Source organism: Drosophila willistoni (genome assembly GCF_018902025.1).
Source record: "Drosophila willistoni isolate 14030-0811.24 chromosome XR unlocalized genomic scaffold, UCI_dwil_1.1 Seg144, whole genome shotgun sequence".
NCBI classification, from domain to species: domain Eukaryota; kingdom Metazoa; phylum Arthropoda; class Insecta; order Diptera; family Drosophilidae; genus Drosophila; species Drosophila willistoni.
The window spans coordinates 1,550,071-1,574,164 of record NW_025814057.1 but is presented as its reverse complement, the minus strand read 5'-3'; the positions used below and the strand labels follow the sequence as shown (position 1 = coordinate 1,574,164).

Sequence of the window (24,094 nt, the reverse complement as noted above, 5' to 3'; positions counted from 1 at the left end):
ACTGTTCTGCCTTCTAATAGTTTTTGCTTACTAATTTACGCTAAATACATTGTGTGAAGGAAAATACCGGAAGCAAAAGTTACCTACACCGAATTGAAAACACCCTTTGTACTCCTTCTCCTTAAGTTCGAGCTACTCTTTTGAGTATAATTATGAAAAATTTGCCGGCAACATGTCGTATGTGCAATATTGAACATTAAGGGCCTTTCCCTTTTTCATCTCGAATTGCAGATGATTATTTGTCTAGATATAAGGAATTTCATTCATTTCATTTTACATTAACGTATATCCTTGCCGATTTGTAGAGAATGTAGCCGGCTCACATGTCGTATGAGCAATAAGCCCAATGGGGCTGCTATCAGCTGATTATTGATACGTTTGGGGGGAACAGCAACAGCTGTTTTAGAGCTTTTAATAAACGCTCGCTCTCCCCACCCTTTCTCTCTCGTTCTCACACGCTTCTCTCTCTCTCTCTATCTATCTTTCTGCCTGCCTCTCACTCTCACACATAGTTAATCATAATTTTAAATAGACAATAATCGTTTGTTTTGATTTTGTGCTTTCAATTTGCGAGCGTGCGCGAGTTGCTTTTGCTTAGTGTTTTTTTCGTTTTATTAATATTACTTATTGCCGTATTTGTTGTTGTTGTTGCTGCTGCTCTGCCCGCTTTGGCCGATGTTGGTGTTGTGTTTTGTGTTGGTTTTTTTTTTTTTCGGCCTCTCATTTTCGCCGCAGTTGAAATTCGTCGTTGTCGCCGTCGAGTCGTTTGAAATTTTGGTTGATTTTTTTTTGCCTGTTTTTTTTTCGGTTTTTCTGTTTTTGTTTTCGAGAATTTTTGTGTTTCTCGATTTCGATTTTGGTGTCTTCGCTTATATATATCTATATCTATCTATCTATCTTTCTTTCTTTATATATATATATAAATATATATATGTATAGAGAGTAGTTTGGGAATAATTTCGGAATTGCCTCATTTAACGCGCGTCCCGTCTCCCATTTTTGGTTCTTGTTTGGCCAATGCTGAGCTCATTATTTTTGACTAATTAGCATAAAACAAAAAACAAAAACAAAAAAAAAAAATCGGTAGTAACAAAACAAAAAGAGCGCAAAATACGACAAAAAAAAAAGGTTTAAAGAAACCAAAAAACGAAAATCGTTTTTTATTTTCATTTTTTTAGACTTTGGTTAATCTCTAATAAAAAAGTCGGCCCAGTGACACATTTATTGAAGAGACTCTCTTATCAAACAAAAATAATAACAATAACAACAACAACAACAACAGTGCCAAAATAATTTACAACTAATAAACACACACTCTCCACTCAGCTGTGTGTGTGTGTTTATGTGTATAATCACGTGCCTGTAATTACAATTACACAAAACACAAAGTCACTTCTATTATATTCAACAATAATCTGTTCTAATTTGTTTTAAACTGTGTGCTTTTGTGTGTGTGAGTCTGTTTATATTTAATATAAAAAATAAATACGACCCCGCCCACTTGTTGAATCAACTCACCACCCCCCACCATAGCCACCCGGCAAGTGGCAGGTCTCTCCGTTTGGTTAGCTTTTTTTCTCAATTGTGATTCCCACAAAATCGGAGGATTATCATTTATCAAATTGTAATTATTTTACAAATTTATGCGCCAAGTTCATGTTATGGAATTTTCAATGGACGCCAAAAAAACTAAAAGGTGAGAGGCAAACTTGAATCAAAATATAAAAGATAGAGAGAGAGAGAGAGAGAAAAACGGGGGATCAAAAAAGTCGTTTTTATGAATCTACAGATTTTGCAAAAGAACAAATTATATTTTAACTATTACAGTCAAGATCGGTTTCGGGGAGGACACGTGGGTCTTGTCTTCCCTACAAAAAATGGGCCCACAAAATGAAAACTAAAATATTTCAGATCAATCAGTTTTTATTCAACAAGTCACAAGGATTTTACACTATGTTGTATGATAAATTTTTTAACTAATTCTCACACATTTTTCGGGTTTCCAAACATGTAAATGTTTCCTTGAGCATGGATTAGCTCGACAGTTTAGCCATTTTTTAACTTGTGGTAGTTTGTTCCTTTGGAAGATATAAAAGTTGCCTTTTCGATTTGGTATGCCATCAGTAAACCTCTAAGAAAAAATGTTTAGTGATATTAAGTATATAATTTCTGAACAAATATTATAGCTATAACTAACAACGTTTAGAGTTACGATAATAACAATGATAATTAACGATGACAAAAGTATCGTACGACAATTGGCCACAAAAAGGCAAAAGGCCAATCTGAGAACGCATTAAAGTGACTCATTAGAAAGAACCATTGGTATATACGATATTATATAGGCCACCGCGTTTTATACTATCTGTATAGTATGTATAACTGACCAATAAATTTGTGTAAGCCGCCTCTATTAACCAAGCTAACAGGAACTTCTGAAAAAGAATAGGAATGGGTTAAAATATATATAGTTTTTGGAGAACGTAATATGGCCCGATGGATTATAGTGCAGACTTTATAGCTACCGTGAGAATTTGAACAAGGAGAAGAAAATTAAATTATGTTTTGTTGTAAGTGTAAAATGGGGAGTAACAGTTATCAGTTTATGTTCAAGTCATTAGAAACGAAGAGCAAAACACAACACAGAACAAAACACAACAGCTGATGAACGATCGATCGATCTATCGTACGAACCAACGAATGAACGACGATGTTTTTATCAATTGTATAGATCTTATACAATTCGTGATTGTTCTTTGTTTATTCTTATCATCATTAATTTGTTTTATGATTCTCTGTTCCTGTTCAATTACGATTTTTCGAGTGTGATTTCTTCTGTTATTGTTGTTGTGTTTTGTTATTTTTTTGTGTTTTTCATTTGTTTTTGCGTCCAACTTTACTTTGTTCATTTCTTTTGATTTTCAGCCCATTGATCTCTTTGTTTTTTTTTTTCTTGTTTTCTCCCCCATAAATTAACAGAGGTTTCCCACTTTTCCGCCGTATTTTTTTTCTTTCCTTTCTATTTAGCAAAATCTATTGCATACTTGAAATTTTCAACAACGTTATAAAAATCACCTAAAAATATTTTCCACTCCACTTAAAACTAAATCTCTCTCGCGGGCCATAGACATAAGTTTTTCTTTACAAAAAAGAAAAAGAATTTAGAAAATTGGAAAACCCATTTGCTGTTTATCCATACCATAAAATGTTCTAGACATCATGGCTGTGGTAGCCAGAGGGATTGCGAAATTGAAAGCTCTTGAAACGATCGACATTTTTGATAGTATATTGACCTCAAAAACTTATGATTTCTTATCAGGAGAGTTATCAAAAATAATGGGTTTCAGAAATGTGCAAAATAATTTGGTTCATTAAAAGTCAAAAATTAAGCCAAGATTAACAAGAATGATTGTTAAGTAAGTGAACTGATTGATTACATAGCACATGTTAAGGGGCAGCGCTTGTCCCATTTGGATGAGATGGCTTTTGTCCTTCTCAGCTTCATCGAGAAGGCGCGCTTTGCCTTTTGGCCAGTTGGAGGAGCAGTTGAGGAGCAAGGGCCTCCCACTGTGCTCCCCTCTTCTGCTCTGCGCCAGTGTGTTGTTTGCTGTTGCACTTTTTTTTATTTCTTCCAACATTCGTTTTTCTTTTCTTATGTGTTTTTTGGAGAAGGTGAGGAATGGCTGGCATGGTGGGAGGAGGAGTAGAAGGCGGCGGAGGATGAGACATTCGTGTTCGTCACACGTCTTTCAAGTGGCAGTTGTTTGGGATGACACATCCAAAGAGCTTTTATAATAGGAAGAATATTGCTCATTGGTAGGAAGATTTGTTTGCCCGTCTTGCGGTGGAGCAGAGCGTGTTAATATGTTATTAATAATACAAATGTGAATACCGATGGCCAAGTTTATTTTTTTCTGTATATTTTGTTTTGGTTTCGATATAGAAGGAGATTTTGTTTTTGTAGAAATTGGAAATGTGTTTTTCTTCTGTTGATTTTCTGCGCATTTTCTTTTTGCTTTGCTACTGCGACTGTTGTTGCTGTTGTTGTTGCTGCTGCTGCTGCTGCTGCGGCTGTCATGTCATTTTTAGATGTCGAAATTTCTCACTATCTCCCTTTCCCTCTCTCTGTGTTGGTTCGATTGAACCGAATTGCGTTGGCTTTTTGGTGTGCGGTCTATTTTTGAATAGGTATTTATTTAATAGTTTTTAGACTTTTCATTAAATCCCTTTCGGTCACTTTTACTTTATCCTTTTGTACTTTCATCCTTCTTTCCGTATTTGCCTCGCATTTGAAATTTATTAATTATGCAAATAGCAAACAGAATGAATCCTTGCCCTGACCTTAACTTGCCTTGACTTTTCATCAGTGCACCCTGTAAAAACACAAACACACTAACTGTGTGGTAGAAGGGTATATCAAATATAGCATTCATATCTATAAAAGTAACTAATTGTGGAAAATATTAAGTGTTCTAAATAGTTAATATAACGTTTGTCAATCGAAACCAATTTCAAAGGATTTTTGATTTAATTGTGCTTTTGATTTAAATCACTCAAGGACTATCAGGTCATGGGTATCACAAAAGTCTTGGCTTTACTTTAATCTAAGGACACTTTCCTTTGCTTTGACGCTTCTACGTCAGCTGTTGTAGTCGTTTCCACATGCCTTACACATATCCGTATATACATACATAGTTGTATCGTTTAAGGTTTTCCTTCAACATTTATTATTTAGTTTGACTTTTACCTTTTTTGTCTTCTTTGACAAGCCAAAAGGCCAACACATTGAATTTGACATGAAGAAGGGCGAGGATAACATGTTTGTTGTTTTTTTATTTATTTATTTATTTCATTATGTAATCGATTGGTTTTCAAATCAATTGAAGGCAACAGGGAAGAAATCGGAAATGGAATCGTCTATACTTTGGGGCATGGAAAGTAATTTGTATAACTCATATGAGTTACACTTAGTACACATAGTTTTTTTTTTTATTTGTTGGTAGCAAATTTTATGGGTTTTTTTCTTTCTTTTTTTCCAAAAACTTCTCCGCACATTTCAGTTAAATTGTTATCACAATTGAGATAAAGTATCAACGTGGAATGAAACATTGCAATTTGTTTATTTTTGCATACTGAAAAGTGAATAGTTGACTTAGATATTGATTGGTATATGATATATATGAGAATATACATATGTATATACCCATATATATATATATTGATGATAAACTTTGCATGTTTCTAGGAAATTTATCGCGTTCGTTGGCCAATTAAGATATAAATACAGAGAAACATGGTCATATACCAAGAGAAAGAGAGACAGAAAGAGAGAGAGTTATAAAGGGTTGACTGTTGATATTTCTCTTCTGTATTTATGTATATAAATTACTTTTTTTTTCGCTAGTTAACTAAGGTGTGTGTATCGCACACATAATGATAACCATGATGTGAATAATCATGATGAAGATGTTGATAATTATTATGATGAATGATATTTCTATTTACAGATTTCTAGTTTTATAGGCGTGTCCTAGTACCAAGTTTTCGGGGTAACAAGAACAACAAAATATTAAACCATTTATTATCATAACTCAACTCTCACAAAAAAACTCAAACTGATGAGCTAAGCTAGAAAATGAATCATCAGATGTAAAAAAAAAACAAATTATTACATACATATATACATAAATAAATATGCTTTCAATGACAACAACATACACAAAAAAATGATAAGAAAGAAACTTTGAACAAATGGTTTTTATCTGTTTTGCAGGCACAAATCAAAACGTAAATGAGGCACATGTGAATGAGTCTACAACAGTTGTTGTTGCCAGTGGCTCATCAACACCAACAACAGCAACTGTTGCCGCCGCCGCCGCTGCTGCTGCTGGTGGTGGGGGAGTAGGAGCAGCTGCAGCTGGTGTGGGTGGCAGCGGCACGCCCACTAAAAGTCCACAACGTAGTATCTATACAATCGAAGATGCCTATCAATCTAGTTTGCCAGGTATTGGCGATATCGCTTACGATAATCAGTCCAGTACTGATTTCCAATTATTGGACTTGAATCACAGTCATCAGTACCAGCAGCAACGTCATGGTGGCTCCTCGACACCAAAACGAAATGGCAATAGTGGTACGACATCGCCCATAAATTATCAATTACCTGGCGATGAGTATCCTGAATATGAGTCACAACAACAACAGCAACAACAGCAGCAGCAGCAACAACAACAACAGCAACAACATCTGCCAGTGACCAATTTAGAGCAATTGGTCAGCAGTATAGGTCCATCAGCGTCGCCATCGATAACCTATTCGGCTCCAGTGAATCGCCAAAGTTATAATTCTCCACCCGCATTGGTAATACCACAACGTCAATCACTTTTACCGTGGGGCTCGCATTCACGCAGTTCGATCATCAACGTCCTGCCCAGCTACACTCAGGCGGAAATGCACGCTCTGGCCGCCAGTGTGGCCAGCAGCATGGAGCTAACAGCAGCCCCCCGACCCGGTGAGATTGTAATGCGTAATCTATTCAGTGATTTCACCAATCAAGCTGAAAAGAAAATCGAATTGGTCATGCTGGAGAGTTCGGATAAGAATCTCTCCAAGCTGTTGCAACGGGGCGAGGATCAGCAATTCGATCAATTGCTCTCCGCTCTGGGATCCGTGGCAGAGCATTGTTTACCCTCGCTGTTGCACACTCTCTTGGCTTGGCATCGTCGCCAGCTCTCCGATATGGAGATTAAGAATGATCTCAAGAAGCCATCGCATGGAGGCACGGGTGGTGCTTCCGGATCGAGTGGTGGCAACAATTCTCAAGGCAATTCGAATAACCAGAACAAACCACCGGCCGGAGATTTGGATTTTCAACTACAGCGACGCGAGGCCGCTGTGGAATTCATTTTCTGCTTGGCCCTCATCGAGATACTCAAGCAATTGCCCTTCCATCCCGGCCATGAGGATCTTGTGCGAAGCATTGAAAACTTGGCCTTCAAGCATTTCAAATACAAAGATGGCCTACAGAATAATCCAAATGCCCACAACATCCATATGATAGCCGATCTCTATGCCGAAGTGATTGGTGTCCTGGCCCAAAGTCGTTTCGCTTCGGTGCGTAAGCGTTTCATGAGCGAACTGAAAGAGTTGCGCGCCAAAGAGGCATCACCGATGACCACGCAAAGCATCATTAGTCTTCTGATGGGTATGAAATTCTTTCGAGTCAAAATGGTGCCCATTGAGGAATTTGAGGCTTCGTTTCAATTTATGCATGAATGTGGCCAATATTTCCAAGAGGTCAAGGATAAGGATATTAAGCATGCCTTGGCTGGCCTATTCGTGGAAATCTTAGTGCCAGTGGCAGCGGTAAGTCCCAATCATCATAGTTTGATTCATAAGCACTAATAATTTTCTAGTTAGTTACATTTTCGAAGTAAAGTATTTATAAATTTTGTGTTTTTTTTTCTTTGCAGGCTGTGAAAAATGAGGTTAATGTTCCTTGTGTTAAGAATTTTGTGGAATTGCTGTATATGCAGACCTTGGATGCGTCCACAAAATCGAAACATCGTTTGGCTCTCTTCCCTTTGGTCACCTGTCTGTTTTGTGTGTCACAAAAAACATTTTTCTTAAGCAATTGGCATTGCTTTTTGGCCATGTGTTTGAGTAATCTAAAGAATCGTGATGCCAAAATGAGTCGAGTGGCCTTGGAGTCGCTATATCGCCTGCTCTGGGTCTATATGATACGCATTAAATGTGAATCGAATTCGGCCACTCATTCACGTCTCCAGAGTATTGTAAATTCTCTATTTCCCAAGTGAGTGAATTGTTATTAATCTCCCCATAAAGCGATTACATTGAAAACATTCTCTCTTATTGTTTTTTTCAGAGGATCGAAGGGCGTGGTGCCGCGTGATACTCCGCTAAATATCTTTGTGAAAATCATACAATTTATTGCCCAAGAGCGTTTGGATTTCGCTATGCGAGAGATTGTATACGATTTGCTATGTGTGGGTCGTTCGATTAAATTGATATTGAATCCGGAACGCATGAGCATTGGTCTGAGAGCCTTTCTAGTGGTAGCCGATTCGCTGCAGCAGAAGGATGGAGAACCGCCAATGCCGAGAACGGTGCCGGTTCTGCCATCGGGCAATACGTTACGCGTGAAGAAGACCTACATCAATAAGATGTTAACCGACGATACCGCCCGAAGTATTGGCATGTCGACATATTTTCCACATGTTCGTAGGGTTTTTGTTGATATACTGAGAGCATTGGATGTCCATTATGGCCGGCCATTGATGATGACCAATCAACAGAATCAGAATAAGGAGCCAGATGAGATGCTATCCGGGGAGAGGAAGCCACGTATTGATCTCTTTCGTACATGTGTCGCTGCCGTGCCACGTTTAATACCCGATACAATGACTGCCCAAGAGCTGGTCGATCTATTGTCGCGCCTAACTGTCCATATGGATGAGGAATTGCGCATATTGACGCATCAATCGCTGCAGACGCTGGTCATTGATTTTCCGGATTGGCGTCAGGATGTTGTGCACGGTTACACACAGTTTCTAGTGCGCGATGTCACCGACACCTATCCGCAATTATTGGAGAATTGTACGCGTATATTGTTTGTATTTTTAAATATATGGCGCTGTGCGATTAATGTGAATGTGAATGTAAATGCAACAAATGGTGGCACGGCGGCAAATAGTGGCAATAATGCTGGAGCAGGAGGAACAGGCGGAGTACCAGCAGCAGCAGCACCTGGAGTGGCTGCCACAGCAACTGGAACAACTGGTGGAACTGTAGCTAATCAAACAGTGAAACAAACAACAACAACAACAGGACCAGCTGTTGCTGCACCAATTACTGCAATTCCAGTGACTCTAGCCACCAGTAAGGATACATCCAATTCCAGCCAGTTGTCCAAACAGCAGCATCTAAATACAGCCAGCAGTGCTGCCTCTAGTATTACCACATCCAGTGGCATGTCTAGCATTAGCACACAGCATACCGTATTGAATATGACCTCAGATGGCCTGGCCAAAAAGAATGAGATACCCTTGGCCACCACATTGCATTTTGTTGAGGGATTTGCCCTAGTCTTGCTATGCAATTATCGTCCATATCTACGTAAATTGGCCGCCATGATACTTAAAGAGGTCAAGAATTTGATGCGAGCTCTGGGCATACCAGAGACAGAGCCGCCCCTAATCGATGTCATGGATCGTTGTGTGCCGCAGATAATAGAGAAAGGTTTCCTATTCCTTCCGCAGACCGAGAAGCAAGCGGTCCTAAATGCCAATTGCATTGATTTGCAATGGATAGCTGAGCGTTCCACAAGCACATGGCTGATAGGAGTCTGTGATGGTGAGTCAAAACTTCTGACGAACTCTTGATTAGCTTTATTGACTGATATATATTGCATTTATTTTCTAGATAACTCCAAGTCATCGACTTCCACTTTGAATCTGTCACAAACTAGCTCAGCATCTAATGCCAATGCCAATGCCAATGCCAATGCCAATGCTAATGTCAGTGGTGCGGCATCACAACCGCCATTCGATGCTTGGGCTTATTGTTTATTTGGTCTATTGGAACGTCAGCGTGTCTTGCAGCAATGTCCTTCCGCTGTGGCCCAGGCATGGCCTATTTGTTATGCTCGCTTAAATGCTTTATATAGTGTGATAGATCCCACGTAAGTTTAACCATTGTTAGCCATTCATATTGCAAAGTATTGATTCATCTCTTGTTTGCAGCCCCGTTAGCGATAATCGCGCCTCATTGTTACGCAGTTCAGCACCCACCAAAAAGATGCCCACCGAAAGTCAAAAGAATTCCTATTTACGTTTATGGCGCAATCAGGTGGCCTGTGCCATGCGTTTAGTACCGCAAATACCAAGTGTGGCAGTGCGTTGTGCCTCACCCGATTTGAGTTTAAGGTATGTGTCAAATATCCCTCCCGTCCTCCTCACCATCATCAAGCCATCGTGAAACGTCATCATCAACATGATCATCCAATTCTCAGTGTCAGCCATTATGTGTTCTCTACTCTCAGTGTGTCGCTCAGATGAAACATGTTTAATAACTTTTGTTTGATTAACATTTTGCATTCAATTATCATACCGCACGAGTGGATACTCTTTTTCATTTGTCTCTCTCTATGTGTGTGTGTGTATGGGTGCTTGTGTGTAAATTCAAAATTGAATTCGAAATCCCGAATGGAAATCCATTTGAATATTATGACATTTTATTGTTGTTATGTTGCCAGAAGGAAAAGTCCTGTCTGGGTGTGTTTGTGTTTGTCAAGCGTAATCACAGTAGCCTGCATATGAACACGTTCAATCATTCACATCCCTTACCCCGTACCCCCCAGCCTTCACCACCTCCACCGTCATGTCGATACACCTGAATTCAAAATTCTATATTAAAATCAATCGCAAGAGGTAGAGGCAGAGAAGATAAACTATGCAACCAAATGATTTGCCAATTGACAGTCGATAATCCCCTCACCCACCCCCTCAAGCACTTACCTCACCATAATTGACAAATGTTTTGTGGGCTGTTGGTATATCTCTATATACATATACATATATAATCATCTATCTGTATAGAAATATGTATGTATGTATTTTTGTTTGCATTTGATTAGCATTTTTAGATTTCCATATTTTGTGTTTACCTTACACCAATTATAAATGATTTCATGCATTCTACATTTTGTATATAGTATATACCTAAATATATATACATTTATATATATACATATATGTCTGTATGTTTATATATATTTAGTATTTTGTATGTGTTTAATGTGGCATCAGATCTAAACTAAATATTTTCATAATACATTATTATGTGCATAAATTTGGACATAAACATTAGAAAGAGCGAGAAAGTGACACAACAGACAAAGTGTGTGTGTGTGTGTGTGTGTAAGAGAGCGGAAGAGATGTACTTAATTAGTGTAATTTAAGTTTGATTGCCCAATGCAAAATACAAGTGCGGGAAACAAAACAGTGCATTGCCTAGATCAAATGTATGTATGTGTTCTATTGTTTAAACAAAACACAACACAGCTAATTAAGAACGTATTTGCATAATTTATGCATAAACATTATCTTGTAGTCAGACAATTCTCAGATTATTAACATTACTTTCCAATGTAAGGCGTTTTTTTTTATATAGAATTGGAAAAGTACATTCATTTACGCTAAAATGAATTGTGATTTCAGTATTTATATCTTTAGTTAATATGTAACGGTAAATTACAGAGTACTAAAACCAAATCTAGAGAGGATTCTCGCTTTAAGTGAACTTTTGAAGCAAAACAGTTCAAATGAAATATTATTTTGAGGCAAAGTAAGCGAGAAATGCTTCAGACACAATTTTTCTTTTTATTGGATCCAAAGTTATCTAGGCCAAGTTTATCACATAAATGAAGATTATTTGGCAAACGACTCAAAAATAAAGGTTGAGTCTGTTCTTCTGTTCTATATATATTATATTTATAGCTACAAGCAAAAAAAAGACCTCAAAAACATAAATTTATTAGCTATTATTATTCAATCCCAGCTGTTAGTCTTTAGTCGAAAAGTAAAGCTTAAACAATCGATATATATGTACATATGTATCCAACTTTCAGTTCTTGTATAAGTCATACTAAGTCCACTTCAAGGTCAAGCTATTAATACATTTAATTTAGATTCCATTTCATTTCGTGAATGATGATGGCCTCACAAATCCATACATTACACATGTAACATATGTATTTAGTTAATTAATTTGTTAGCCAATTATTTAGTTAAATAATTAGTGTAGTTTGTTGTTTTGCGTGTCCATAAAAAAACATATTCACACACACACACAAAAAAAAACAAAAACAAAAACAACATTTAACTCATGGGTAACTTGTGGCAACCTCTCACCAAAAAACAAAAATCTCACTTCACTTGTCTTTACTTCGTACACATTTCAAGAGTCGTACAGTATATCAGTCCACATACATATATACATATGCCTTTTTTACAAACGTATGGATTGTAATTTATATATATCTAGTTTACAAGATCAATCGGACTCACGTTCGCTATCCGATTCTTTGGACAATATACCATCCAATGTCTTTGGGCCCGAGGGAATTGTCACACGATTCACATTGCCGCTTTCCTATGGACGCAAAGAGGCGCGACAAAAGCGACTTGGGTAAAGCAAAAACAACAAATCTCAAAAACAAAAAAAAAAACTAAATAACTAAGAAAAAACAACCACCCCCCAATTGATTGCCTAAACTATTATCAGTGTGTATATATATATTTAAATATATATATGTGTGTGTGTGTGTAATTGTGTGTTTACCTCGTAGTTTCTTCTTTCTCTTTTTATTATTTAGCATGTTTGATTAAATGTGACTTTATATTCATTTCTTTAGTATTTAGCACACTCACTTAATAAAATATATATTAACTTCCTATGTGCACTGTTAGAAGTCCCTTGAAGTATGCAATTTCTTTATATGTTTTAAAAAAGCGAATTCTGGTTGTGCCTATTGCATATTTTAGAAGGCAAAGTTTGTCAGATTTCACAGATTTAAAGAATTTGCCGTCTCTACAACCAGAGTTGCCAAAGAAAAAAGTTTAAGAAATTAGTATTGATAATCTTAACTGACTATTTATTAACAACAAGTAGATATGTAGATATGTAGTGTAATTCTTTTACCCATCAAACAAACACAAAATTATGACTTTAGAACTCAACAACTGGACAAAATTTGTACGAATTTTTCTTCTGGCTTATTGTCAAAAAAAAAGTCGATCCTCATTTGTTTCATTTGACAAAGAACGAGCTAAAGGTACTTGAACAAAATCGTTTCAAACTTATTAAGTCAGTTTTCTATCCTATAACTTGACATGATTCAATCAAAGTGCGACACCGCAAAATGGCAAAATGTTGCCTCAAAACATTTTACAGTATTTTTACCTCCTTAGTCATGCTAATGTTATTAGAAGGTAATTGATGTACGTGCTGTTGCTGTTTAATAATTAAACTCAGTGTATAAAGATTACGCCTAGAATATGGCCATTTGTGGTCGCTGCAAATTATGCTTGAGGGATCTGGGGAAACCCAGATTACAACTGCTTAAGGGACTGTGGTCGCCCTTTGGCGTGGAAATTAGTTAAAGGGTTGCATAGGAAATCGTTAGACTTCAAAAGGGACTTTGAGTTGAATTTCAAGGGAAATCTGTTGAAAGGATTTAGACAGTTTAAGTCTAATTGGAGTTCAGATTTTTCTCTCTCGTGTCTGCTTCTCCTTCTTTTAAAATAACTTTAAAGTAAGCTTAATAGTTCTGTTAGGTAACTCTGGTTCGTAGCTTACAAAATGTTTGAGCACTAAAGTTTTCTTGGCATTTCCTTTTTATATATTTTTTTGTTCTACCTGGCCCCAGTTCGCCCCTGTTTTCTTCAGCCTCCTTTTTTGTATTATTCTGTGTGTGCTTTTATCCTTTTTTTCTTCATTTCTTTATTTCTATTCACACTTTTTGCAGCAACTAGACTCCGACCTGGGCCTTGGCCACACAATTTGCTCGTGACTTGTTCTATACGTCTGTCAAAGACTTTTTTTTTCTTTTTTTCTTGTTAAAGACAAGTTAATTTTTTTTTGTTGTACGCGGCGGAATATGTTTGCTGCCATTTATAATTACTATGGTTCCTTTCTTTTTTGTGTTATTTAATTGAAAAATTTGCCTTACTTTTAATATTCATAATGTTTATATAAAGAGAGAGAGAGAGAGAGGCAGAGGGAGAGGGTGAGACGGCTGGAAAGCTTCTGAGGACCTATGTACATAAATGAAAGAAGTGAAGAAGAAAAATGCTCAACATCAATATAAATTTAAATTTATATAAATTTTATGCCACCCGACATGAAAGAGACAATGAGTCCTCAATAGCCCCGAAAAAAAATAAGAAAAGAAAACCAAACCAAACGAATCCCAGCCCAGCCCAGTTCTCCTTTTCTCCTGACTAATATACTTGGCCACTGCCCTGCAATGGCAAACGATTCCAGCTACCGTGGAGCACTAAAATTCAAAATGGTCATAAATTTTTATTTTACAGCTCATCACCCGATTCCCTGAATGCCGATCGTAGTGACAAATCAGCAATGGGCAGTGCCTCCCCGCAGGCTCTATATAAGTTGGTTGTGCCCCTGCTGCGATGTGAAGTTGTTGATGTACGGGATGCGGCTGTCAATTCCTTGGGCATGATAAACCATGATGCGCTCAAGTGAGTTACCTCCCCATATTCGCTTCTCCGCTTCCGCAGCGTTGCGATGCGATGCGATGTACATACAATGCGTTGCGTTGCGATGCGGAATGGATATAAACCGTGAACAGAAGTGAGGATTTTATGTGTTAATGCTTTTTGCTTTCGACAGAGATTTAATGGAGGAGCTTGTTGTCTATATACGTGAAGCTGTGGATCGCAAACAGGAAAATATGCGACGACGACGACGACGGGATGCTTTGCGCTTGCAAGTGGTTAGGGTTCTCGAAAAGATAGCCGAAAATGGTACATTCGGTGTGAGGTAAGTCTCAGCCTCAGCCTCACAGTGTGTGTGTGTGTGTGTGTGTGTGTGTGTGGGTAAAGGAAATTCCTTTATTCTTTGATTTATTAGCGGGTATTAAATGTTAAAGTCCGTATGCCGAGACGAGATTCCTTTGCGTATGGTTACGGGTCAATGCATAAGGGAATTTTTCAAGCTGTGAGAAAGCGAACCCAAAAACATTCAAACACATGTGTCCCGGAATGTGTCTAGATTTGAATAGATGTTGAAAATTTACTTATTTACATAGATGTAAAGAAGCCTAATTTCTTCCATCTCTTATCGATTTAATGTAAGAACTTTACTTAATTATTTCAACATTTATAATTTTTTTTATGAGTCCATTTATTGATTTACTTTATCTTAAATGTAAATGATTCCAGATACTGTTGAACTTCATGTCGTGTATAATTTTTAATATAATTTGCTTAATGTCCCCTGAGGAGAGATTGCAAGTAGAGCAGAAAAAAAAGAAATTATAATTCCTAGGGCCATATACATACATATTAGTATGCCAGTTTGTTTATTAGTTGGCTTAAAAAACTGTTAATAGAACCATGTAAATGACATTTGTGTTAATTAAATGCCATTCAAATCATAAATACTCAATACGACATGTTTTTTTTTTAGTGTTGTCAATCAAATGAAAGCAATGAATTGATTAAAAGCCAAACCTTTCGTTAATCAAAACAAAAACAGTTTCTAAGCAACTTTACCGACTTTAGTTGGAACAAATATTGATGGTTTTTGTTTTCGGTCCTTCAATTTCTACAGCACTTGTGTTTTGGAACGTGATACAATGTCCTTGCATCCGACATTTGTGGAATATATTGAGGGTGCCATGGTCTATTTGCAGGCTGAAACGGATAAGGATAATCTCAGTATACGGGAGGTAAAGGCTCATTTTTGCAATTTCATAAGGAAAATGATTAAAAACTTTTCATGTAAGTCAATCTTTGCCGTGTTGCACAATGTGTCAATGTTTATAATTTTGCTCATTTCTCTCAGTGGAATCCTGTGCCACGTTGCTGTCGCGAGAATTAAAGCGTAATCTATTCAATTTGTTTGCCACATGGTGTGGCAGCTTCTCCAAGCCGTTGAGTATTAGCTCACAAATTGGACAAACTCTTGAGGAGGAAAAGTTGCAGTTTAGTGCTTTGCAGGCAAGTAAACACAAAAAAAAAAAAAATAACATAAAGATGCCGCGAATGCATTAGCAATCCATCCCCACTATGATTGATGCGAAAAGAGTGAGCGAAAAAAATGAATATTTTACAAAAAGTTTGTCTGTTGTTTTTGTTCCCCCCCCCACACAGGCCATGTCCGCTTTATTATGCTGCGGTCATATTTTCTATGCACAACATTTGCAGGATGATGGCATTATCTATAAATGGTTGGATCTCTTGCTAACCTCCAAGGATGAAAAGGTGAGAAGGCTACAAAATAAACTTGAAAGGTCAATATGCTAATAACAAAGTTTGTCATTTCTTTCGATTCATTTTGCACCCAGATCTATCAGCTGGCACGTGATACAGTTGTTCTATTGCTTGAATCCAATCCGGATATGGGACAATTGTTAGAATGGGTTATCGATCGGTGTTATACCTCAAGTCCACGTGAAGCGGATGCTTGCTTCTTGGCTCTAGCCTCGATCTTCAGTGCCAAGTGAGTTGAAACCCATCTTAATGTGCTGCACAAAACTTATTTATTGCTCGATTTCATCAATGAGCATGAGCAAAAGGGGCAGGGGGAGGGAGTAGTGCAACTAAAGAAAGTTGAACACTCTTAAGTAGCGTATCACGTGAAAAACGTTTTAAACCTATCTACCTACCACTAAATGGCCAGATTGCCTGCCATCAACGAGTCCTTCAAAAGATGATAATGATGATGGCCATTGGAGCCTTTGTTTCATTTTTATATCTCTTTGACATGTGTATGTGGGAGTTTTCACAGTTGCATGTCAAATTGCATTTATTGCATTTAAAATGACTTGCTTACACTCTCCACACACACACACACACACACACTCACACAGGCGACAAAAGTTTCAAGAAGCTTTAAAAATCCTAGAAGTTAAAAAAAATTGCCAATTTATGGGGGGTTGAACTTTGCTACCTAAAAGTATGCAATACCATGGAGTATTGTATTCAACGGGTATAGAGCAAAGGGTATTGCAAAGTCGTTTCACATATATCTATTTGTGAGTGTGCGTCTAGGTGGCAAATGGATATATGTCTATTTTTTTTATATTTTTTTGCCACCTGGACACACACAATATATGCTTGCCGCTTCCCCCCTCTGCCCACCTGTTGTCTTTCCTTTAGCTATCAGTTTTTACCTATCTTGTGCTTCCTTTATTGTTGCTTTAATTTTCTCTCTTGTTTGTCTGCTTTTCGTGATTTATTTTATATATATATTTTATTTTTTTCTACTTGCAACAACAGCTGCAAGAATGGCAACAACAATAAATATTTCACATTTTAATGCTTGAATGCTGCTTGCGCTTAAATGGTAAAAACATTGAATTTGTGCAATTTAAAATCTTTCCAAGTTGGTTAACTTTTTTGGTCTTTAATCTCAGAGCAAAGTGGAAGGTTTTCAAAATAGGTGTCACGACTATGAAAATCGATTTATCTGCAACATTTTTGCTCAATGCAAGTGTGAAAATATACGAATATGAACATGAACGTCATGGGGATTGGATTAGTCACAGGACTGTAAGGAGAAGGGGTAACATAATTGGTTTTTGCACTCCCGTCAACTCCCGTTCCTGTTTTGTGGGATATGTGGGTAGACGTGTGTGTATTTGTGTGTGTGTGTGTGTGTTTGTGCGGTTGGTATGCTAACATTTGCCAATGCTTCCGCCCACTCACTTACCGTTCGACAGAAAGACCGCAGCGACCACAGCTACAAAAAAAAAGAAAAAAAAGAAGCAAATAACTCATTAAGATACTTTGTAAATTATCAACTCTTTGCTTAAGGTGCAGCGGTAAACACAATATCCGGCAAAAAGTCCTTAAAGAACCTTTCTTTTCTTTTGTCTCTCTCTTATCTTGTTGCAGGGAATATCCTTGCGACCATTATACATCGGTGATAACTGTAACTCTCCTTATGACTGGCTGCCCACGCGTTGAAGTCCATGCCACGGCCTTGCAATTGCTGCAAATTCTGGATAAACGCTTCTTTGGCAGCATCGTTGGCACTCTCCACAGCGAGAATGAGAAAGGTAACCAATCTAACACTACTAACTGGTGATGGGTTTATTAATAAAAACAAAAAAAAGAAAAGAGAGCAAAAAAAACAGACTTAAACTGAACAAAATTCAACTGAAACTTTATTTTCAAGCAACTTTCCAACTGTTTACAAACGATTTTCTTTTCGCCTCAAGTGTGTTTAGGCGGCGAAAAGGAGAATCTTCTCTAACACATTTTTGTGGCCAACTTTAGTCTCGATGGCTGAGTGGCTGGGCGAGTGTGTGTAGGTGTTTGGCCATGAAATTTTATTAAATTTTGCCCTTTGGCTGAAAAACAGGTGAAACTAAATCTAAGGCTATAAATAACCAAACAAGGTTCTGCCGCCAACCCAAAAGCCATGCTGCTGTGGCACAATAATAGACCTACACTAATTGGTAATACATTCGACTGCAATTAAATTAGACAAAGTATCTTTAAAACCCCAAACCCTCTGAGTTTCCCGTCTGAAAGGCATTTTAATAATGGAGAAACGACTCAAACAAGTTAAAAAGAAGTTTTGTAAGACAAAACTCTAGCGAAAATTGTTAAATAAACTGTAAAGTGAACTATTTATTAAACTATCCAAAGATTGGTAAACTCTTTTTTTAGAGGGGGAGGGGGGAGAACTTATAAATCCTCGTTTTTCAACTACATAAGTTTAGTATAATTTTATGTTAATCCCATTGATACTCGTCCAAATAAAAACACACGGAATCAATTAATTGAGATCAAAGCTTAACTCAACTTAAAACGTTTTGCTTAATTATTTAGTTAAGTTTGTGAAATAAAATAACAAACAAAGACACCGCTTATTATTGATTAGTTGCGTTGCATTCGGCTTACTATAACTATAACATTTTAAATCAAAAGTTAACAAAAATACAATCTTAATGACCTAAAGTTTCTATACTTTATAAAAAGGAAGCCTTTCATTTGCTTTGTAGATAAGTTCTCAAATAAAGTTCAAAGGTTGTCCTTTTTAGGTCTTAAATTCAAATAAATAATAAAAATAATTGTATAATGGAGAATACAAATTCTAAACGACTCTCAACATAAGCTTCTTTCAAGTTGTTTTCCCTTAAAAATAGACTAAAATCAATATTTTTTAGTTAGGGCTAAAGTGTTTCACATTGTGAATAGTTTCTGTGTCGCCTTGTAGAGTATATACATAGGTAATTTAGAAGGCAATTTGTTGTGGATTGTGGAATTCCTTGAATTTGCCTCTTGTTCTCACTGAGGATTTGGGTGCCTGTGTGTGTGGGTGTGTGATTGAAAATTGCCAAAATGCATTTGCCATTTAGAATTGTTTCTTTGGTTAGTTGATGGCAGGTAATCAATATGCATAACAAACACATACTATCAGATGCCTTTTGATGGCCTGATTGCATTCTGAAAAGGTCATTGTTGCCCTTTAGAGTCTGTCTGTGAGAGTAGACGTGAGTTTCACCATTCAAAATGAGACCGTGGGGAGCCAATCATGTATACAAATAATTTTATGCATCAAATTCAAACAGTATAAGGTATAGGGTACATTTTCTGTTCGTACAACGTGTCGTATGAGTAATCTTGTGATTATTGCAGTTAACTTTTATGAAATCCATATGTTATATCATCTTTATAACTATTGAATTTAAAAGTTGCGTTTCCAAAAGCTAAAAGTTTCGAACTTATCAATTGGACTATTCCTGATAGACTTCTAATGAGCATATATAAGACGTTGTTTTGTGCTTTTCTCCTCCACTTTATATATTGTAAATACACTTCTTACCCACAAGGAATGGTATATTAAGCAATCAGTTTAATTATATTGTTAAAAACTATTGTGCTTGAATATTAACCCAATGCAAACAAAATACAATGGTTATTATTATAGATAGAACGTGGGAAACATTAAACAAGATCCCACCTAAATTATCTAACAAATGTTAATGGAAAAATTCCTCTCAAAAAATCAATCGGATTATACAACCAAACTTCTTTGTTAAATTTCAAATAAAAGAGAGAGCATTGCTTCGAATAACCAAACAGTACCATGAAGACACTTCTGGCATTCTTAGCCGTGGCATTAGCCGTGGTTTTGGTCCGTGGCCATCACTACTACATTCATCGGACTCAGGATTTGAAACGAGGCTGGCCTGAAGACTGGTTCGGTAGAGAACATTTAGTTCCAGAATACATAATCTTTAATGGATATGAAGCCGCTGAAGGCTCTGTGCCCTACATTGTCGGTTTGGCATTTCGAAATGCCATAGGCCCCTTTCGGTGCGGGGGAAGCATAATTGGAGATTCCTGGATTTTGACTGCCGCACATTGCTTCACCTTAATGGATTCAGTGCAAATCTTTTATGGCTATAACCTTTATGGAATATCGGAAATAAGCCACACAGTAGGAAAGAAAAATTTTATTAGCCATGAGCAGTATGGCCATTCCGGGCCCGGGCCTTTTGATATTGGCCTCATCCGTACACCAAATCGCATTGAGTTCTCCGCTAAAATTAGCAAGATAGCCCTTCCAAAGTTAAGTGATCAATCTGATAGCATGGTGGGTTGGAACACTAAATCCTGCGGTTGGGGCAGCACTACAGAAACCGTCTATCCATACCACCTACAATGCATGGATGTCAATGTTATTAGCAATGGAGAATGTTTTAAACTGTTTTCTCATTTCAATGATTTCAAAAATATTACTGACGACATGGTTTGTACAGGCCTAATCAAAGGTAAAGCAGTTTGTGGAGGCGATTCTGGTGGACCTTTGGTAACCCGTTCGAACCCTCCCACTTTGGTTGGTGTTGTTTCCTTTGGCAGCGAGGCTTGTGACGCAGCATCTGTTTATGCCCGAGTTTCGTATTTCTTGAAATGGATTCACGAAAAAACCGATATTCCCATTCTCAGTTGACTTTCTTAATGTATACTTATGTATGAAAGAAATCTGTATAAACAGCGGCTAAGACTCGGACATTAAAGTTGTTCTGTGCTCATTAATATTCACTTTTCTTTAGTTTTTTATTCATGAGTGAAGTTTTTGGGAGGCCAAAGGAAATAAAATCGATAACTCAGCATCAATTTTTCTTATGTACTCACACTTTCGCCCTCACTTTGCCCTTCTCTCTCTCTCAGTGTCTTTCTCTTGCCTCTCTAATGCGTTGCCTCATTATGATGAGCTTGAAATATTTATTCAACTTTTGTTGCCATGACAAATGCACAGATGTATTCACATTCACTCACTTGGTCCTTTAATGCCTACAAGGGATGAGTTTATTCAATCGTGTTGGTGTGTGTGAGTATGTTTGCAAAGTGAATACAAAATCGAAGACGCGGGGTGAGGGAGGAGGCAGGATCGGGGACAGTTAAGAGACACATTCACTTAAACACTTGAGGCATTCTTATCTACACTAGATATTACAATTGCGAATTTATATTTGTGCGACTTGCGACACAAAAGATGTAAAGTAATCAGAAATATGTGCAATATTTATTATCTACATACATATATCTGTATATATTGTATATATATACATACATATGTAGGTATATATATTGTATTACCCAATGCATCAGTTTTGTTGCGGTAATTTGTATTTAAATTTTATACGGATACCTGTATATATGTAAGTATGTACTTATACATACTTTGAAGTTGTTGTTGTTGTTGCTGTTGCTCTTACTCTGCTCGTCCTGTGGTTATACTTACTGAAAATTTTATTTCATTATATAAGCAGCTTTCGTTACACACACGGACACGGATACGGCCACATAAAACGTTTCCCTCTAATATCTTTCTTTCTTTTCTTGTTGAGATACCCTAGCAGAGAGCATATGGGTTCTTTTCCAAATGCTTATATTTCTGTTTAAATTTAACATTTCTAGCAATATGATTTAGCTTGAAATTGATACATAGAATTTGCAAAGTGTTATTGGTTTACCAAAACAAATATCAGAGAGACTATGATAGACAAATAAACATCATTAGAAATTGTCAAGGGTATCTAAATTTCGGCATGATTAAAGTTTGCCATCATTTTTATTTTTGCCTGCTTCCACTTCATTTTTTCCTTATTTGTATATATGTGTGTGTGTATGTGTAAGTGTGTGTACGTGTGTCTGTAGGTGTTCTTTGATTGAATTTGAAATTTATTTGAAGGTCCTCAGCGGCATGCATGAGCCAACAACCACGATTCTGATGTTTCCTCCTCTGCTTCTGTTCCTTTTTGTTAAGGTAGTTTTCGCGATATCCTGCACGGAATGCATCTTTGACGGGTATATTAGGCTAGTAGATAGCGCAGTCCGAAAGATGTTCATGTTCCAAGTGAAAACCTTTTTTCTATACGTGCCTTTTCTCTATTATATATTGGGTTATCTGTTGATTTGACCAGCAAAGAAATACTAGTCTGTTCAGAGGGTATTAGAAGGTCGTTAACAGTTTTTGCAATGGAATGTCTGATTTTTCTTTCCTTTTAAAACTTTCCTTGCCCCTGGGCCATAAATGTTAATAAACACGCACACAATTTAACAGGCCCCATCCCATTATACTCATTTCATTGACTTTCGTTTCCTTTCGTTTTGTTGATTTAAGAATAATTTTTTCCTCTATAAGCCACTTCCCAATGGCAGCCATAAATGTGTGGAGAGTGTGGAGCATGGGTAATTAATGTTCCTTTATAAATGAATTGTTGGTCAAGTACACCAAAGCCAAAATGAGAGTCTGTGCCACATTGGAGAGTTTAAAGCTTTTAAACCAATTATGGTATGACTACACCTTTTGCCTACAAGGACAAAACTAATCTGCTTTAGTATCGAAGGGTCCGTTACCCAAAAGTAGTGACTTTATCTTAGTCAAAATAATACACTGCACGAGCTCCAAACTTGTCATCAAACATCTTATCTAACAAATTTTAATGGAAAAATTCCTCTCAAAAAATCAATCGAATTATACAACCAAACTTCTTTGTTCAATTTCAAATAAAAGAGAGAGCATTGCTTCGAATAACCAAACAGTACCATGAAGACACTTCTGGCATTCTTAATATTAGCCGTGGTTTTGGTCCGTGGCCATCACTACTACATTCATCGGACTCAGGATTTGAAACGAGGCTGGCCTGGAGACTGGTTCGGTAGAGAACATTTAGTTCCAGAATACATAATCTTTAATGGATATGAAGCCGCTGAAGGCTCTGTGCCCTACATTGTCGGTTTGGCATTTCGAAATGCCACAGGCCCCGGTCTATGCGGGGGAAGTATAATTGGAGATACCTGGATTCTGACTGCCGCACATTGCTTCACCTTAATGGACTCAGTGCAAATCTTTTATGGCTATAACCTTCTTGGAATATCGGAAATAAGCCACACAGTAGGAAAGGAAAATTTTATTATCCATGAGCAGTTTGAGCCGCCCGGGCCCGGGCCTTTTGATATTGGCCTCATCCGTACACCAAGTCGCATTGAGTTCTCCGCTAAAATAAGCAAGATAGCCCTTCCGAAGTTTAGTGATCAAGCTGATAGTATGGTGGGTTGGAACACTAAATCCTGCGGTTGGGGCAGGACTGAAAAGAACGTCTTTGCCGACCATCTGCTATGTGTTGATTTGAATATCATAAGCAATGAAGAATGTGCCGAAACGTTTAGGACTATTACTGATGATATGGTGTGTACAGGTCTAGACAATTTGAAAGGAACTTGTCATGGCGATTCTGGTGGACCTTTGGTAACCCGTTCAAACCCTCCCACTTTGGTTGGTGTTGTTTCCTTTGGCAGCATAAAATGTGACTCAGCATCTGTTTATGCCCGGGTTTCGTATTTCTTGAAATGGATTCACGAAAAAACCGATATTCCCATTTAAAATTGATTTTTTTTAAACATGTATGTTTCAAAGAAATCTATATAAACAGCGGCTAAGAAGTCTTTAGCTTTTAACTTGCATTTGACTATTTCATTTAAGAGCAGATTGAAGCAGTAAGCAATTCTACTAAAGCGCAGATAGTTCGAAAGAATCTTGATGCCCTGCATTAGATTCTGATTCTGGGATTCTAAAATCAGATCTGATGATTCAAGGTCTGTGTCGTATATATGAAAGAGTTGGTCGTTTGTCGATAAAACTTGCATCGTTAACTTCCGAGGGTATAAATGTTGCGACATGGACATATTATGACTTCCTTCCGGGTTAGATATTTTGTTGTTTTTTTTTTTTTGGCTTACAAACTGCCTGCTGACCTTTTTGTTGCTGATGTTAAGCTGCTTAAGGTTTGTGTTTTTTGTGTTGT

General features: G+C 37.2%; 2 protein-coding genes across 4 annotated transcripts in view; both read left to right on the top strand.

Annotated features, from left to right (window-relative positions):
* The first annotated feature begins 1,470 nt into the window (after window positions 1-1,470).
* LOC6639219 (protein furry) overlaps window positions 1,471-24,094 on the top strand; it is a 64,132-nt gene continuing 41,508 nt past the window's right edge. The window contains exons 1-14 of one of the 3 annotated variants that reach the window (XM_047012224.1): window positions 1,471-1,696; window positions 5,774-7,365; window positions 7,473-7,813; window positions 7,886-9,372; window positions 9,442-9,700; window positions 9,762-9,944; window positions 12,064-12,207; window positions 14,115-14,282; window positions 14,434-14,583; window positions 15,376-15,545; window positions 15,610-15,764; window positions 15,918-16,028; window positions 16,112-16,266; window positions 17,664-17,827. In XM_047012224.1, coding sequence (XP_046868180.1) covers window positions 1,657-1,696; window positions 5,774-7,365; window positions 7,473-7,813; window positions 7,886-9,372; window positions 9,442-9,700; window positions 9,762-9,944; window positions 12,064-12,207; window positions 14,115-14,282; window positions 14,434-14,583; window positions 15,376-15,545; window positions 15,610-15,764; window positions 15,918-16,028; window positions 16,112-16,266; window positions 17,664-17,827 — 5,119 coding nt within the window. In that variant the 5' untranslated portion in view covers window positions 1,471-1,656. The remainder of the gene's footprint in view (window positions 1,697-5,773; window positions 7,366-7,472; window positions 7,814-7,885; window positions 9,373-9,441; window positions 9,701-9,761; window positions 9,945-12,063; window positions 12,208-14,114; window positions 14,283-14,433; window positions 14,584-15,375; window positions 15,546-15,609; window positions 15,765-15,917; window positions 16,029-16,111; window positions 16,267-17,663; window positions 17,828-24,094) is intronic. The other 2 variants (XM_023181669.2, XM_023181670.2) reach the window with 2 other exon arrangements.
* LOC111519761 (serine protease 1-like) lies at window positions 20,082-23,753 on the top strand. Its single transcript, XM_023181668.2, has 2 exons — window positions 20,082-20,676; window positions 23,623-23,753. The coding sequence occupies exons 1-2, from the start codon at window positions 20,158-20,160 to the stop codon at window positions 23,671-23,673; spliced, it is 570 nt and encodes a 189-aa protein (XP_023037436.1). The 5' UTR covers window positions 20,082-20,157; the 3' UTR covers window positions 23,674-23,753.